The following is a 16,054-nucleotide window of genomic DNA, read 5'->3' as shown; positions in this document are numbered from 1 at the left end:
ATTAGGATTGCTTTTAGACTCACTCTTTTCATAGTTTTCTAATGACATTTAGCCCAAGGATGAAGAGTTCTGAGTCAGCAATTTGTGTTACCAGCCAGTTAGGAATGTTTTCTTCTGGGTCTGGTTCTACCCCAGAGCAATGCCCACCTTTATGTGCCAAAGCTCCTGAAAACCTGCCATGGGCAGCAGGATGGATCAGTTCTGGGACACTGTAAAAATACTTGCAAAGCACTTGAAAATATTTAATAAAAACAATTTTTGGATTGTAAGGTTAAAATTATGAGCAATGAAGCTCCTGTTGGAAAATACTAGAAAAACAAGAAAACCCATCTCATGCAAATGCTATAATGCAGACAATTTAAAAATCAGCTTTTTACCATATACAACTTATGTAGAGTGAGAGTAATGTGGCATAGGAAATAAGATTACTGAAGCATCTGTTATCTGAAAACTGATGGTTGCTGAGAGGAGTATGTAATATTCATGGTGCTGGAAAAGTCTTTGCAAAGCTCCCTACCTCAGTAAGAGCATTCAAAAAACTAAGGCCATGTTCATTTTGGGGTGTATTATGGCTTGATTTTCACCTGAAAAAGGTCTATTAAAAATAGTTTAATAGAACATAAGAACCTTCTTACCAATTTTACTTCTTACTTCATTTATACTTTCTCCTAAGGCCTTTGCTTCAGAAAATCTAGAAAAAAATGAAGTAAATATTTTATTATATTTTGGTTATTCTTAGTTAAGAGGTTTGAAACAACACACATAATTTGTATTAATTAAATGCATTGAACAATACGCATTTTTACTCTTCTATATAACTCTACAATGTAACAAGTATATTTTGTGATCCTAAAATACTATAACCTTGTGATATGAGTACACTTAGAAGGGGATCCTAGGCCAGTGTTAGTAAATACGGTTTCCTCTATAGGATTTTTAGTGGATTTAGGCTTGAAGAATCCATTTTCAAGAACTTGTGTAAAAACAAATCTTTTCTAGGTGAGCCTTTTTAGTCTGGTAGACTCTTAGTGGAACTCCAATCTGCAATGCCTAATATTTGGTTTTCTTTAATTTTTGTGACTAAGTGACTAAACACATTTAGCATGTGGTATTCAGCTCAGTCTTCCAAAATAAACACTTGGTGTTTTTTATTGTGTCATTTTGTAAATTTCTTGGGCTACATACGGCATGAGTGTAAAGTCCCTGGGATATTATCAGTCAATCATATGATCACAAGATTATATCTCTTATGGCTAGGGACAATAAATATTCATGGGGCATCTTGTCCCAATCAATCAATCAATCCAAAAGGATAATCAATCAATCAGCAAATAGCTATAATGTGCCAGTCAGTGTTCTAGGCTCTGGGGATACAATCATAAAAATGAAACCTTTCCTGTTCTCCAGAATCTTACATTCTAATGGGCCATGTGCCCAGACACATGTTAGATACTATGATGTATTCAGAAAAATAGCATGACATCCTTCCTTATCTTCAAGTTGGGAAGACTTATATACATATAAACTCCTTCAGGCCTGACATTCCACTCAACAGTCTCTAGGTCCCAAGGTAGTCAGACAAATGCTATGTGAAAAAGCTTTGCATTCCTGAGAACCTAGGAGAGATCCAGACCAGGAAAAGCTATTGTAGGGGTGTAAGTGTGTGGGTGTGTGGGATGGATATTAAGGAAAGGCAAGCTGAACTTTTGTTAGACTAGGTCCTGGGCATTAAGCTATGGTGGCTCCTTCATATACATTCCCATATATATGGGAAGACTTATAAGCATGAACCCCAAGAGAGTAAATAAATATGTGGCATAGACTTTAAATGCTATGGGAGTTCTGATAGGGTAAGAAAAATTAAGGAAGTCTTCATGGGGGAGGTGGGACTTGATTTGAGCAGTGAAAGATGGATAGAAGAGAGGATGGTGGAGAACATTCCAGAAAAAGAGGACCGTGAATGAAAAAACACAACATGCATGTAAGTCCTGGAGACTGTACTCTGCAATGAGAGAAATACTATGGGAAACATATTGTGCTTGTGTGTCAAGCTGAGTCCAACTAGGTCTTTTCTTGAGGAACAGACACTTTTGCTGAAGCTTGGAGCATGTCATCTGCAAGGCCCGTACCATCTTTAATATGTTGCTCCAATAATGAAACCAGTAATGGCAATGGACTTGATGCTCTCTGGGAAGAGAGAAGCACAAAAGGTGAGCAGCTACTGGTTCTACAGTAATAGTTGAGCAACCTCTCTGGCCATCACATTGGAGAAGCTCTGAGGTATTACAGCAAGCCTGGAGACAGACAAGGCAACGTCTACCACGATACTGCTCAGGGGAGATCTTTATCTCAACTCTCATTCTGACATTGTGGTAGTGGCCAGGATGGGAGCTTCATGGCTCCTGAGTGTGGAGTGTGCCCAACAGGGCATGAGAGGAATATGCTTAGTAGTTAACTCACTTCAAAGGGTTCTCTAGTGCCAGGTCTGGTGGAGGTTGCTAGAGGAAGCCACAAAGTCTATTTTGGGCTCTATTCTGCAGTGCTAGCACAAAGCTAAAAAAGAGCGTGCCCACTGGAGAGGTGTGGTCTGAGACCATTTTCCCTTGTTCTTGGAGGCTGTTGTCTCTCCAGACCACTCCACCCACATACTTCTGAATCCTGGTGGCCAGAGCAGAATCTAGGGCAAAGAGAAGCCCAGAACAAGAAAGGTCTCCTTTCTCCCAAGGGTGTGAGAGAAGGGGAAGGAGAGAAAAGGACATAATGATGAGGAAGAGGGAGAAGAGTGAAAATGTGAATGGAAGTCCTCCCCTGATTGCCTCACTGCCTTCTTTCCCTCCCCCTTTTACTTTTGGCTCTCAGGAAAGAAATTTTCAAAGAAGAAGAAAGGCCAAGAGAACCAAACATGTCTTAGGTGACCGGTCAGAATCTTCTGGTTGCAGATCCAATTCTGTTATTTACTTACTAAATGCCCTTCCCTTCTCTACCCTCAGTTTCTTTTCTTATAAAATAAGATGTGTCGGCTAAATGAACTAAGGTTCTGTGGTTCTCAGCCAACATTAAAGGGCATTCTCTGTGGCAGAAGGTAAAACACCCAAGTAACATGACTCCTGATATTCTTCAAGGCAGCCAAGCTGTTGTTCAGTTATTTTTCAGTCATGTCTGACTCTTTGTGACCCCATTGAAATGGTTTGCCATTTCCTTCTCCAGTTCATTTTATAGATGAGGAAATTGGGGCAAATAGGGGTAAGTGACTTGCCCATGGTCACACAGCTAGTAAGTGTCTGAGGTCGATTTGAACTCATGAAGATGAATCTTCTCGATTCCAAACCTGGTGCTCTATCAACTGTCCTATCTAGCTACTCTATTAGTTAGGTAGAGCTGTGTTTTCCTATCTCCTGTGGGAGATTGTCTATCAATCTCTATTATCTATAGCTTTTCTTTAAAATATATATTAGATTTAAAAGAGTAGTCCAACATTTTCTTACTTGTCTATGTGCCCTTCTGAACTTCTTTCTGCTCTCTTCTGTGTATTTTTAAAACGTTTCATTGTTTACTTTTTAAAATTTTTGTTGTTTTGGTATCACTATCACTGATCACTATTTCCCCCACACTCTAAAATAAAAGATTTCACTTGCAACAATAAAGTTAAACCAAATTAATCTATATATTGGTCACCTCTGAGAATGCAGATCTCATTCTACAATCTCTCTGGTCTGCTACCTCACTGCAAAGAGCTGCGAAGCATGATTCTTCATCAGTCTTTGGTATTTGACTGGTTACTGAATTAATCATAGTCTTTCTCACTTGTTTTCCTTTACATCATTATACTCATCAAATAAATTGTTCTGTTATTGCCCACTTCACTTTGAATCAGTTCATACAGGTTTTCCCACATTTCTCTGAAACCATATTATTCAGCATTTCTTACAACACAACAGTATCCAGTACATATGCCATAATTTGTTCAGCTATTCCCCAATTGATGGATGCCTCCTAAGTTTCCAGTTCTTTTCAGTAACAAAAAGTACTGCTATAAATATTTTGTACATGTGGGTCCTTCCCCCGCAATGGTTGTATCACTAAATCAAAAAGTACATATAGTTTAGGTACTCTATGGGCATAGTTCCAAATTGTTTCTCAGAAAGACTGGATCAATTCATAGTTCAGCCAATTGTGCTTGTCTCCCAGAGGTCCTCTCCAACAGTTGTCATTTTCTTTTTCCATCATCTTTGACAGTTTTCTCTTATTATTATTTATAATAATGCTTGTGGCTGTTGTATAATAATGCATATGCTGTTGATAGCTTACTTTTCTTCTTTTGAGAACTGCCTGTTCATATTCTTTGGCCATTTACTTATTTGGTAATGGCTTTTATTTTCATATTTGTATCAGTTCCTTAGATAGCTTGGCAATTAGTCCTTTATCAGAGAAATTTTCTGAAATGGATGTTTTCATCCAGTTCATTTTTTCCTTTCTAATTATAATTTCATTGTATTTGTATGAGTAAAAACACTTCAATTTTATGGAATCAAATCGTCCATTTTATCTTCTGTGGTCCTTTTTTCCTTGTTTGGTCAAGAACACATCTATTGTTACGAAAAGTATATTCTTCCTTTATCCTCCAATTTGTTTATGATATAATCTTTTATATTTAGGTATCAATTTGGATCTCATTGTGTTATATGATGGGCAATATTGGTTTCAATCTAATTTCTCCCAGATTTTTTCCCAGCTTTCCCAGCAGTTTTTGTCAAATAGTGAATCCTTAACCCAGTAAAGTCTTTTGGTTTATTAAACCCTATGCCAATGTTCAATTGCTTCTGTTCTTAATTGCTTGTTCCATGATCAACTTTTCTGTTTTCTTAACCAGTACCAAATAGTTTTGATGCTTATTATTTTTAGTATGGTTTTAGATCTTATACTAGTAGTTCCTCTGCTTTCCTACTTTTAAAAAAGTATTTTCCTTGTGATTCTTGACCTTTTGTTCTTCCAGACAAATTTTATTATTTTTTCTAGTTTTACAAAGTAACTTTTTATTAGTATGATTGGTATGGTACTAAAGCTGTCAATTACTTTAGGTGATATTATAATTTTCATTACATTAGCAGGGTTCAACTATGAACTCTTCAATTCAACTATAATTCTTTAATTATTTACCAGTATTTATATAATGTTCTGTAGTTCCACTCACATTATTCCTGTGTGTATGTGTTGGTAAGTGGAGTCAAAGATAATTTTACATATTCTGTAGTTATTTTGAAAGGAATTTCTTTTTTCTATCTGTTCTTATTGGGATTTGTTGATAATATACAGAAAGACCAATGCTTTTCTGGGGAGGGTTACTTTAGATTTTAATACTTTACTGAACTTATTAATTATTGTATTAATTTTTAGTTGAATCATTAGGGTTCTCTAAGTAAACTATCATATCATCTGTAAAATGTAACTATTGTGTTTCCTTTTTTGCTTATGTTTATTTCATTAATTTATTTTCTTGTCTTATTTTTATATAGGTAGCACTTCCAGAACTATACCAAACAATATATTTGATTTTATTAGAAAGGCCCATAATGTCTCTCCATTACAGATAATGCTAGCTATTGGTTTTTAATAGATAATATTTATCACATAGGTAGCATAGCATAGCATAGTGGCATAGAAAGCTGCCTTACAGGTATGATTTTAGTACTGACTCTACCACATACTGGATCTGTAATTATAGGCAAGTCACTTAATTTCTCAATGTCCTAGGCAACTCTTTAAGACTATAAATTGCAGAGAAGGTGTCAACTTGAATTGGTAGAGGAAATTTTCTCACCTGGGAGATTACAATAGCAGTGAGTTTAAAGGTCCAGTCCTTATACATATCTGCTATTCACAATGCTGAAGAACAGTCTGTTTGTTTTTATGCTTTTGACAAAAAAGGATATCAAAAGCTTTTTTCTACATCTACTGACAGAATCATGATTTTTAATGTTTTTGTTATTAATATAGCATATTATTTTTATGGTTTTCCTGTTATTAATTAACCCTCTCTCTGCCCCCACAGTCATTCCTATAATAAATATAATCAGATCATGTCACATTTAAAAACAACTTGCTGTATTTTAATATTTTTCCATCAATAGTCATTAGGAGAGTTTGGTGTGTAGTTTTCTTTCTCTGCTTTATCTCTTCCTAGTTTAAGTACTGGAACCACACTTATCTCATAGAACGATTTTACATTCCTTCTTTTCTGATTTTTCCACATAATTTTTATAAAATTGGAATTGGTTGTTCTTTATATGTTTGATAGAAGTCACTTAGAAACCCATCTGGTCCAGGGTTCTTTCTTTGGGGGTTCCTTTATGGCTTGTTCAATTGTTTTTTTTTTTTTCCTGAGAGTATGTTATTTAATTATCTCTTGTTTTCTTAATCTGAGTATTTCAAATTTTTAAAGCATTCATCCATTTCATTCAAATTATCAGTTTTGTTGTTGTAGAATTGGATTAAAATAATTTTTAAGGATTTCTTTTATTTTCTCTCCATATGTTGTGAATTCTATATTTAATTTCATATATTGGCAGATTAGTTTTCCTCCTTTTTAAAGAAATCAGATTCTACTTTACTAGTTTTTTTTCAATCAGCCCTTAGTTTTATGAATTCTTTTTTTAATTCAATTTAGTTAATTTCTTTTTTGGTTTTCAGTATTTTTGAGTTTAATTTGAGTTTTTTGATTTCTTGCTTTTCTAGTTTTTTTTTTTAAGTCATATGCCCAATTCACTGATCTGTTCTTTCCCTCCTTTGCTGATAAAAGTGTTTGGAGGTATAATTTTTCCTCTAAGGACTACTTCAGCTTTATTCCAAAAGTTCTGGTATATTTTCTCATTAGTGTCATTTTTTTGGGCTAAATTGTCTATTTTTTCCTATGAGTTGTTCTTTGATCCACATTTTTTTTTAGGGTTAAATTAGTCTCCATTTAAGTTTGAATCCTTCTTTCAAATAATCCTTATTGATTATAGTTTTTGGTTTCATTGTGGTCAGTAGAGGAAATGTTTAATATTCCTGCATCTGTTTGATTTTGTGCCCTAGCACATGGACAATTCTGTAAAAGTTCCACACTTCACTTGGAAATATGTATATTTTTTTCTATTTCCATTCATAGGATTACAGATCTAGAACTGAAAGGGACCTTGAAAGCTAGCTAATACAATCCCTTCATTTTACAAGTCAGAAAATAGACCCAGGGAGGTTAAGCAATTTGCCCAGTGTCACAGAGATAGTACAAATCAGAGGTGGGATTTAAACCGAGGTTATCTAAACACAAAGCCACTGCTTTTTCAGTAATCTCCAGAGAACTATCCTATCTACTTTTTCTAAGATTCTACCCAGGTGCTTAATTTCTTATTTATCTTTTCATTAAATTTGCTTAGATCTGAATGGGGCACATATCAGTTTGCAACTATTATGATTTTGCTTTCTATTTTCTCCATAATTTATTGAATATTCCTTTAAGTATTTGCATACTATGACATTCAGTGCATACTTATATTAAATACTGATATTATTTCATTATTTATGATACATTGATGAACATAATGTAGTTTCTCAGCTTAACACTTTTAACCCTGTTTTTACTATAGCCTTATTTGAGATCATGACTGCTGCCCTTTTTTATTCACTTGAGGCAAAATAAATTCTGTTCTAGCTACTCATTTGAACTATGCATGAATATATATGCTTCAAGTGTTTTTCCTATAAACATTATATTGTTGGATTTTGCTTTCTAATCTATCCTGCTAGTCTCTTTTGTTTTATGAGTGAGTTCATCCTATTCACTCTCATGGTTATGATTGCTAATTGAGAATTTCCTTCCATAACATCATATATTTTTCCTTTTTTTCCCCCTGTCCTCCTCTTTGAAAATTAGAAGGGAGGGGGCAGCTAGGTGGCGCAGTGGATAGAGTGCCAGCCCTGAAGTCAGGAGGACCTGAGTTCAAATCTGGCCTCAGACCAAACACTTGACACGTACTAGCTGTGTGACCCTGGGCAAGTCACTTAACCCCCACTGCCTAAACCCCCCCCAAAAAAAAAAGAAAATTAGAAGGGAGTGGAGAAAGAGAAGGAATCTGATCAACACTAGCAGTCTATGATTGGTTAATTCCTATTCTTCCTCTTCCCCTCACTGATTCCAGATGGCAATTTCTAGTTTTTGTATTTTCTTTCTTTCTTTCTTTCTTTCTTTCTTTCTTTCTTTCTTTCTTTCTTTCTTTCTTTCTTTCTTTCTTTCTTTCTTTCTTTCTTTCTTTCTTTCTTTCTTTCTTTCTTTCTTTCTTTCTTTCTTTCTTCTTCCTTCCTTCCTTCCTTCCTTCCTTCCTTCCTTCCTTCCTTCCTTCCTTCCTTCCTTCCTTCTCTCTCTCTCTCTTTCTCCCTCCCTCTTCCTCCCTTCCCTTCCCTTCCCTTCCCTTCCCTTCCCTTCCCTTCCCTTCCCTTCCCTTTTCTTTCCTTTTCTTGGCAAGGGGTTAAGTGACTTACCCAGGGTCACACAGCTATTAAGTGTCAAGTGTTTGGTCTGAGGCCAGATTTGAACTCAGGTCCTCCTGACTTCAGAGCCAGTGCTCTTTCCCTTGTGCCAGCTGCCCCTAGTTTTTACATTTTCGTACTTTTTAATCTCTGCTTTATGATTCACCTTCTGAAGCTAAAGTTTGTTTTGCTTGTGACTATTCTCTCTCTGACTTGGACATTCTCCCCTTCATCAGTCCTGCTCATTTGTTGTGTTTCATGCATTTCTACACAAGAAAAAAATTGTGTGTGGCTAGATAAAAATGCATTTCATAAGATTCCTGCTCCTTGCACATCTTTCTCCATTTTTGTACAATATTCTAGTGCATACCAATTACACAAAATTGTGAGTGCCTCCCCCTTTCTCTTCATTTCTTCCTTAGAGTATTTATTTCCCCCCCCTCGTTTCTTTCACCTCTTAAAAACCAATAAAATAGAATAAAACCACACTCAATCTCTAGGTTTGTCTTACTCAGCTCCTTCTATGACTCTTGAGAACAGTATGATTCTGAAAAAATATTTGTTACTTCTCCACCTATTAAAACATAAGCACCATATCATCATTTAGGCCCTTGAAATTTCCCAAATGTTCTTTTTTCATAAGTTTCCTTTGAGTTTTGTGTTAACATGTCAAGATTTCCACTCAACTCTGGTCTTTTCATTATGAAGGCTAGAAAGTCCTCTATTATGTTAAGTTTATTTTCTGTCTATAGAATTATATTCAGTTTTCAGGTCAAATTCTTTATTGCAAGCCTCTATCTTTTAGTCTTTTGGAATGTCACATTCCCAAATTATCTCTCCTTTGTTGTAGTTGCAGCATAGTCTTTTGTGATCCTCTCTGTGCTTCCCTGGTACCTGAACTCTTTCTGGCTGCTTGAAATATTTTTTCTTTGACTTGGAAGCTCTGGATTTTAGCTATGACATTCCTGGATGTTTTCTTTCAGTTTGGGGTTACTATCTTGGGATTACTAATACAGTCTCTATATTTACTTGTCCCTCTTGTTCTAAAAGATTTGGGAAATTTTCCTTTGGTTTCTTGACATAAGATATCCAGTTTTATTTGGTCATACATTTCAGGGAGCTCGATGATTATTAAATTATGTCTCCTCAAACTGTTTTCTAGATTGGCTGTTTTTGATAGAAGACAGCTTATATTTTCTTCTACTTTTTAAATCTTTTAACTTTGTTCCAATATTTCTTGTTTTTTCATGTAGTCACTGAATTCTGATTGTTTCCTTTTATATCTTCATGGTGTCTACTACTTGGGTAAGGTTTCAAATCTTCTGTCCTAAGCTATTTATTCCCTTTCCAGTTTTTCCCCTTATGAGCTCTAATTTCACTTTCAATTTTACTCTTTATTTCTTATTTCATTTCTTCCAATTATTGTTGTGGCCATTTTTTTCTCCTGTGAGCATCTCTCCCTACTTGCTGTGAAGTTATTCACTTCTTCTGGGCTTGCCTAAGGTTTCTCTTAACCTATAGTATCTTTTTATTATGTTCTTTTTCCCTCTTCTATTTACTCTTTTTTTTCCTGCTCTTGAATTCTTAGACTGGGACTTTTTGTAGGGCCAGGTTCCACTCCCTCTAGAACTCTTGGATGGTTTGAGCAATATCTATTTGGTCCTGTCCCCGCTATAGTCTGGCTGCTACTTCTACTGTCATTATGGTTGGGATGGCTAAGACTAAGCCTCATTCTCTTCTTCAGTCCTATTTTATGACTCAGTATTCCAGTGATCCTCTGCAGACAGTGGCCTTAATCCATCTCTTCCTTTTTCTCCTTGCAAACTCCCTAATCAGGAGTTATCTCTATCTCCTGCTATAGTCTTGATGAGACCCAATTAGATGCTTGTAATCACCCTGGATTCAGGCCTTTTGCAAAGCTCACTAGTGTGGGTACTCAGGCACTAAGCTGACCTTGTCTCCTGCTGTGGCTCCTAGTTCTCCGAGGAGTTCTCATGTGGGTCCTGACTCTTTGCACAGGATCTGTCCCTTGCTGTTTTTCTGACAGGCCAGGGCTAGGATCATTTATTTCTTCCACCGCTCACAAACTTCAGACCTGTTTACTAAGACTTTAGCTGACTTCCAGACTCTGTACTTCTTGCGTTCTTTTTTGTGTTTCTGGACTGGAGGAGTTTTCTTGTGTTTTTCTGTGGTTTTCCTTATCCCTTCTCCATCTGGGGTCTCTTTCAGATATTTGCTGCTATCTTACTTAACTGGAAGTTGTAAGCCTTAACGTACTCAAAAATGTTAGCCATTAATTCATTAAACATTTATTAAGCCCCTACTATGTACCAGGTACTGTGCTAAGCACTAGGGATGCAAAAAGGGGCAGGAGATAGTCATTGACCTCCAAGAGCCTAAAATCTAATGGGGTGGGGGACGCTTTTCCCCAAAAGCAAGTTATGTACAGGATAAATAGGAAATAACAGAGAGAATGCACTGGAATTAAGAGGGGTTGAGAAGCCTTCCTGTAGAAAATAGGGTTTTAGTTGGGACTTGAAAGAAGCCAGGGAAGTCAGCAGTCAGAGTGGAGGAGGGAGAGCATTCCAGGCATGGGGAACAGCCAGAGAGAATGTCCAGAGTTTCAAGATAGAATGTCTTATTTGTAGAACAGCTAGGAGGGTGTCACTAGATAGAAGAGTACATTTTTACTATTATTGTTACAAAGAGACATTGTTGGTCAATGATTAGATGGGTTGCCTTGTTCAGGAAGATTGAGTTTAAGACCTACTACTGCTACAGATTTGCTGTGTGACCATGGACAAGCCACTTAATCTTTCAGTAGTACAGACAGCTCTCTAAAACTATAGCTTACTGAGATATTTCTGATCTGTATAGAGTGGAAGAAGTTCCCATCTTGCTCACAATAATGAAATTACAGGTCCATAAATCTCCCACTAATGTTATAATTATTCTGGAGACTTTTCCCAGCAGAATGGGTAGATGAGAACAATTTGTTTCAATGACATGAAGGCGGCACTATGGGGGCACTTAGAACTTTGTTGGATATCAAAGACACCAAGGTCATCCACTGCATCCTGGGCCATCACCAATCATCTTGACTTTTGTCCTAACATTGGACTTCAATGACTCTGGAAGAGAGAGTAAGTGTGATAGCTTTGTGCAACTCTGCCTCATTTAAATCCAATTCATGAACAAGTCAAGACATCACCCATCATATTGTGATGTCATTGATCCTCTTCAAAATGAAAGATGAACAACAATTATTCTGTTTATGATCTCTTAGATATCTCTTTGTCAGCAATCTAGAGAGTCAGTCAATGCTTTCCATTCCCCACCTACACTCTCTATGCAATATTAGCTTATAGCTAATAATATAGCTATAGACTGATGACAACAAATGAGATACATGATATCAGAGTCTTCATGATAATCTTTTGGCAAGAATGACAGAAGCAATTGACCAGGCTTCACCTCGCTTATCAAAACCACACTTCCTAACCTCTGCTCTAACCTTGTGCTGCTTTCTAGATCACTTTCTGCAACCTGCCACTACAATGTTTTCTAAATCAAACCTACTTTATGTCCTGACTGTATAACCTACTTTGTGTCCTGATTCTGTATTGTACTTGTATTTAAACTTCTCAAGTCAGATTTAATGGCATAAAGTCTAAAAAAGGAGAGATAGCCTTTATTCAAATTCTCTTTGACTTTCTTACTGATTGATCAAAGCTTATATAGCTTAGTACCTATCATGGTAAATCAGCATAAGAAAATTTAAACAGCTATATTAAACACCTCTATAGTCATCATGTTTAAACTTTTAGTTTTCTATAGTCACTATAGAATGCTCCTGATTAGAGAGAACAAAATGAAAATGTAGATGAACCCTAAGAAAGGGTTGAGTGGTAGAGGGTTGATCAGAAGAATATGATTAACTTGACGAAGGCTTTATAGGGAAGGCATCTTCCTGTGGAGGCTATGGATATGCCAGTTAAAATCTTCATTAAAAGGATTGAGGACATCTGTGCCTAGGTGCTTGCCAACCTACTCTCATCTCATTGAGGATGAATGATTGCCTCTTATTGTGGACCACAGTCATGCCTTTTTACTGAAGAGATTTAGGGAGAAAGAATAGTTAGAAAGGAGATTTGGAAAAAGAAGGCAAAGAGAGAGAACTATGCAAAAGTTAAGAGTAGAACCGAAACCTGGGGTGTAAATCTTCATGACCTTCCTAGGAGAGCCATTAATGATAGCCATAGGGAGGCAAGATCTGAGACAGAGATGTGTTGCAGTTGCATTTGTTCTTGTCTGTATGCCCTGAGAGGTGGCTAAAAGAGGCTGGGGGAGGCCCACTCAACTCCAGGAGAACATGGAGCCACATGACCTAGTCTCTTGGATATAGAAGGGAGCTCCTAAATCTCAGTTTTCTAGAAAGATAAGTGGGGAAGGGATAGATGTGCCTTAAAATCACTATCCTCTTGGAAGGAAGATCTTGGGACTTAGATTTCTGGAAAGAAAAGGAGGAATCTCGGGATAGCACCATCCTCTTAAAGGATTTGAGCATGTGGCTTCAGAACTGGAGGAGAACCAAGGGATAAGGCCATGACATGATGATAAAATCTGGATGTTGCTTACTGTTACTACCATGAATTATTTAGATCATACAGGTCTCTTGGGAAATGAGGTTGCCTCTCTAGCAACCCCAAGTTCATTTTCCTTTGAAGGGGAGTTCAAACCTTGAGGGTAGTACTGTAATGGTAGAGGACAATGTAAGTAGTACCCTGGAGTGAAGGTCAGTCAACAAAGAGTCAGCCATGATCAGAATGACTGAATGACAACAAAAATAGCTAGGAAACTTTTTTTAATGCTACACAAAAATCCTATTTCCTGATTTCAGCCTATACTCCTGTTAGAGAGAATGGATGAGAAAATACAGATATAAGTAGTCTATTCTCACCACTACAGAAACAACTAAAAGTTCATTTACCATTCATGATGATGGTGGTTAGAAATCATATTTACATACATACCTATTGCATTTCACATATATAAATTTCTCTCTGGTGTGCACGGATATTTATTTAGAAATGAAAGAATTTCCTCTGACTCCCCTGGCTTAAGTATTTATAACTATGTAATACTTAATAACTGAATAATTCACAGTAACGTAAATAAAAGGGAACTCTACTCCCATGAAGAAACAGACACAGTGTGCTATCATACTAGCTTCACAGTTTCCAGAATACGAGAGTTTTCATGGACAGCAAACTCACGAGAGCCCACAAATGTGATAGGGAAGCCCCCAAACTGAATGTGATCTTAGGCTGTCTCATTATATACTGGCCAAAATTAAGGAAGTGATGGTTCCATTGTACTCTGCCTGTGTTAAACCACATCAGAAGGATTCTTTTAAGTGAAGTTACCACATCTTAGGATGGACAGTCGACAAGCAGGAGTGTGTGCCCTTGAGGATAGGTAGAGGGAACTGGGAATGCTATCTACTATGTGGTAAGCAATTACAAAAGCAGAATTGCCTGTTAACATGACCCCTGACCTCAATTATCTTATAATTTTATTGAGGGAGATAAAGACTCGACATATGAAATTACTACAGAACAGTTTAAGATAATATTAAATTATGTTAACTTGAAACAGCACATTATTCCTTCTCCTAGTTGGGCTGTGCAGACCAGGCAAAACACAATCGCATGTTTCCTTCTACCAGGAATGTCCAGGCCCAAAAGGAGAAATGATTTGCAGAGACAGTCTTACCTCTGTCTTAAAATCTGTTTGTTGTCTTCAATCGTAATACTATCAGCATGATCCTGCTTGAAGATTTCAAAAGCCTCCTGCCGTCCCAGTGACATCTCTTCTTTCTTTCCTGTTTGGGGACATGTTAAGATCTCTTTAGCCCCAGGAAGAGGATGATATCCTACTGGCAATTCAGGAAAAAACTCTGAAGCAGCCAGTGGTTCTGAGACACCTGCAGTCATAAGGCTCCACACCAAATCTGGGGTTCTTGGACCTTCTAGCCAACCACAGGCCTGTGTGAAGAAGCTGCTTTCACAAGCATAGAATATATAGCTAGTATGGCTTCGATAAGAGCTGTTCAGTTTTTGTTGTTGTATCCCCAAGCATTTAGTCTAGTGCCTGGCACTATAAAAGCCTCTTGATTCATCTTTTATGCTTGCTAGATTTTTATTTGTTCTTGAGTTTGCCAGGTTTGGGGGGGGAACATCTGGTTAGAGGAAGCAATATGACCATAACAAAAATGAAAATTTTAAACATTAGATAGCAGGAAATATCTAAAATATATGTTTTCATTTCAATTTAGTGCCACATCTTAGATGCTTCATCCCTCCCCCTCATTTTCCTTTCATGACCCAATCCTGATTTCCTATTACTTTCCCTATACATTTCCAGGTAAATGGTAGGGAAATAAATGATCATTAAAATGGAAATTTGAGTGGGAGACTATACTATAACATTTCTTAAACACCTATTATGTGCTAGGCACTGTGCTAAGTGCTTGGGATACAAATATCGAAAAAAAAAAAAAAGGAAAAGAAAACCAGTCCCTGCCCTTGAGTTCACAATATGATGGGGGAAGACAATACATAAAAAGAAGCTGAAGAAGGGGATTGAGAGGGAAAGAGAAGGCATCCTGTGCAGATGCATGATGGGATCTGGTCCAAAGGAGTACAGCTGGATGGGGAATGAAGAGATAGTTGGCCTGGGAACAGACTTTGAGAGGAATTCTCTGTTCCATCCTTTAGTCCTCCAGTCAGAGGGGAACTGAAGATATAGAGGGAATTGATGAGTTGTTGAGTAGCAACGTCAATGCAATTTTGCAGGATGATGAGTTTCCTAATGATGAGACTTCTCTGGGCATGGTAAAGTCCAGTTCACAGGAATGGAGCTGGGTGATGACAGAAATATTATTTCTCTCTTGTATGTAATAACTAGTTATTGCATTAAGACCAAGGTTTTTTCCCTTTTCTACTTACTCATCCAGAAATCAACCAGTGTTGGAAAGCTTGGGCAAAGACTTACCCAGGCTAAGATCTCATCAATGATAGTAAAGAAATTCTAAGTTTAAGTGAATGGGGTGGATTCCTACTCATTGTATTTACTCAGAGAGGTCTGGGAAAATGTAGATTCTACTTTTTGTCAGACGGGTGATATGGAAATTGATAAACCTCTTTGACCAAGATTTGGGTGCTCAGTATCAGTTACTCCAAGACTCTCCTTGGAGTAAACCCAACTGTCATTTTCATATTAATTCTCTCATTAATTGTTAACCAATCAGAGTTGATTGCCACCTTCAGGAACACCTACTCTTCCACGGTATATAAACTGTGAGCCTACTGACATGAGTAATCTTTGATCAAAGTGAGATGGCCAAATGATCATTCCTTTTATTCATAAAATGCTAGCATTATTAATAAAATGATTAATTACTCAGAAATAGTGTCTCTCAAACTTTTTAAATGTCACTGTGCAAATGAGATTGAGTTTAGCCCTTTCTTGAAGGAAAGGCATATAAGAG

At 36.9% G+C, this 16,054-nt stretch overlaps 1 protein-coding gene across 2 annotated transcripts in view; it reads right to left on the bottom strand.

The window, feature by feature from the left end:
• KIF6 (kinesin family member 6) overlaps positions 1-16,054 on the bottom strand; it is a 477,193-nt gene that overhangs the window by 115,303 nt on the left and 345,836 nt on the right. For both annotated transcript variants that reach the window (XM_020999471.2, XM_020999469.2), the window contains exons 14-15: positions 14,278-14,386; positions 636-691 (exon numbers count right to left, since the gene is read on the bottom strand). In XM_020999471.2, coding sequence (XP_020855130.1) covers positions 636-691; positions 14,278-14,386 — 165 coding nt within the window. The remainder of the gene's footprint in view (positions 1-635; positions 692-14,277; positions 14,387-16,054) is intronic.

The sequence above is a fragment of the Phascolarctos cinereus genome, unplaced genomic scaffold, assembly GCF_003287225.1.
Source record: "Phascolarctos cinereus isolate Bilbo 61053 unplaced genomic scaffold, phaCin_HiC Scaffold_5;HRSCAF=322, whole genome shotgun sequence".
Taxonomy (NCBI): domain Eukaryota; kingdom Metazoa; phylum Chordata; class Mammalia; order Diprotodontia; family Phascolarctidae; genus Phascolarctos; species Phascolarctos cinereus.
The sequence above is the reverse complement of the archived record's forward strand: the minus strand, read 5'-3'. Positions and strand labels throughout refer to the sequence as shown.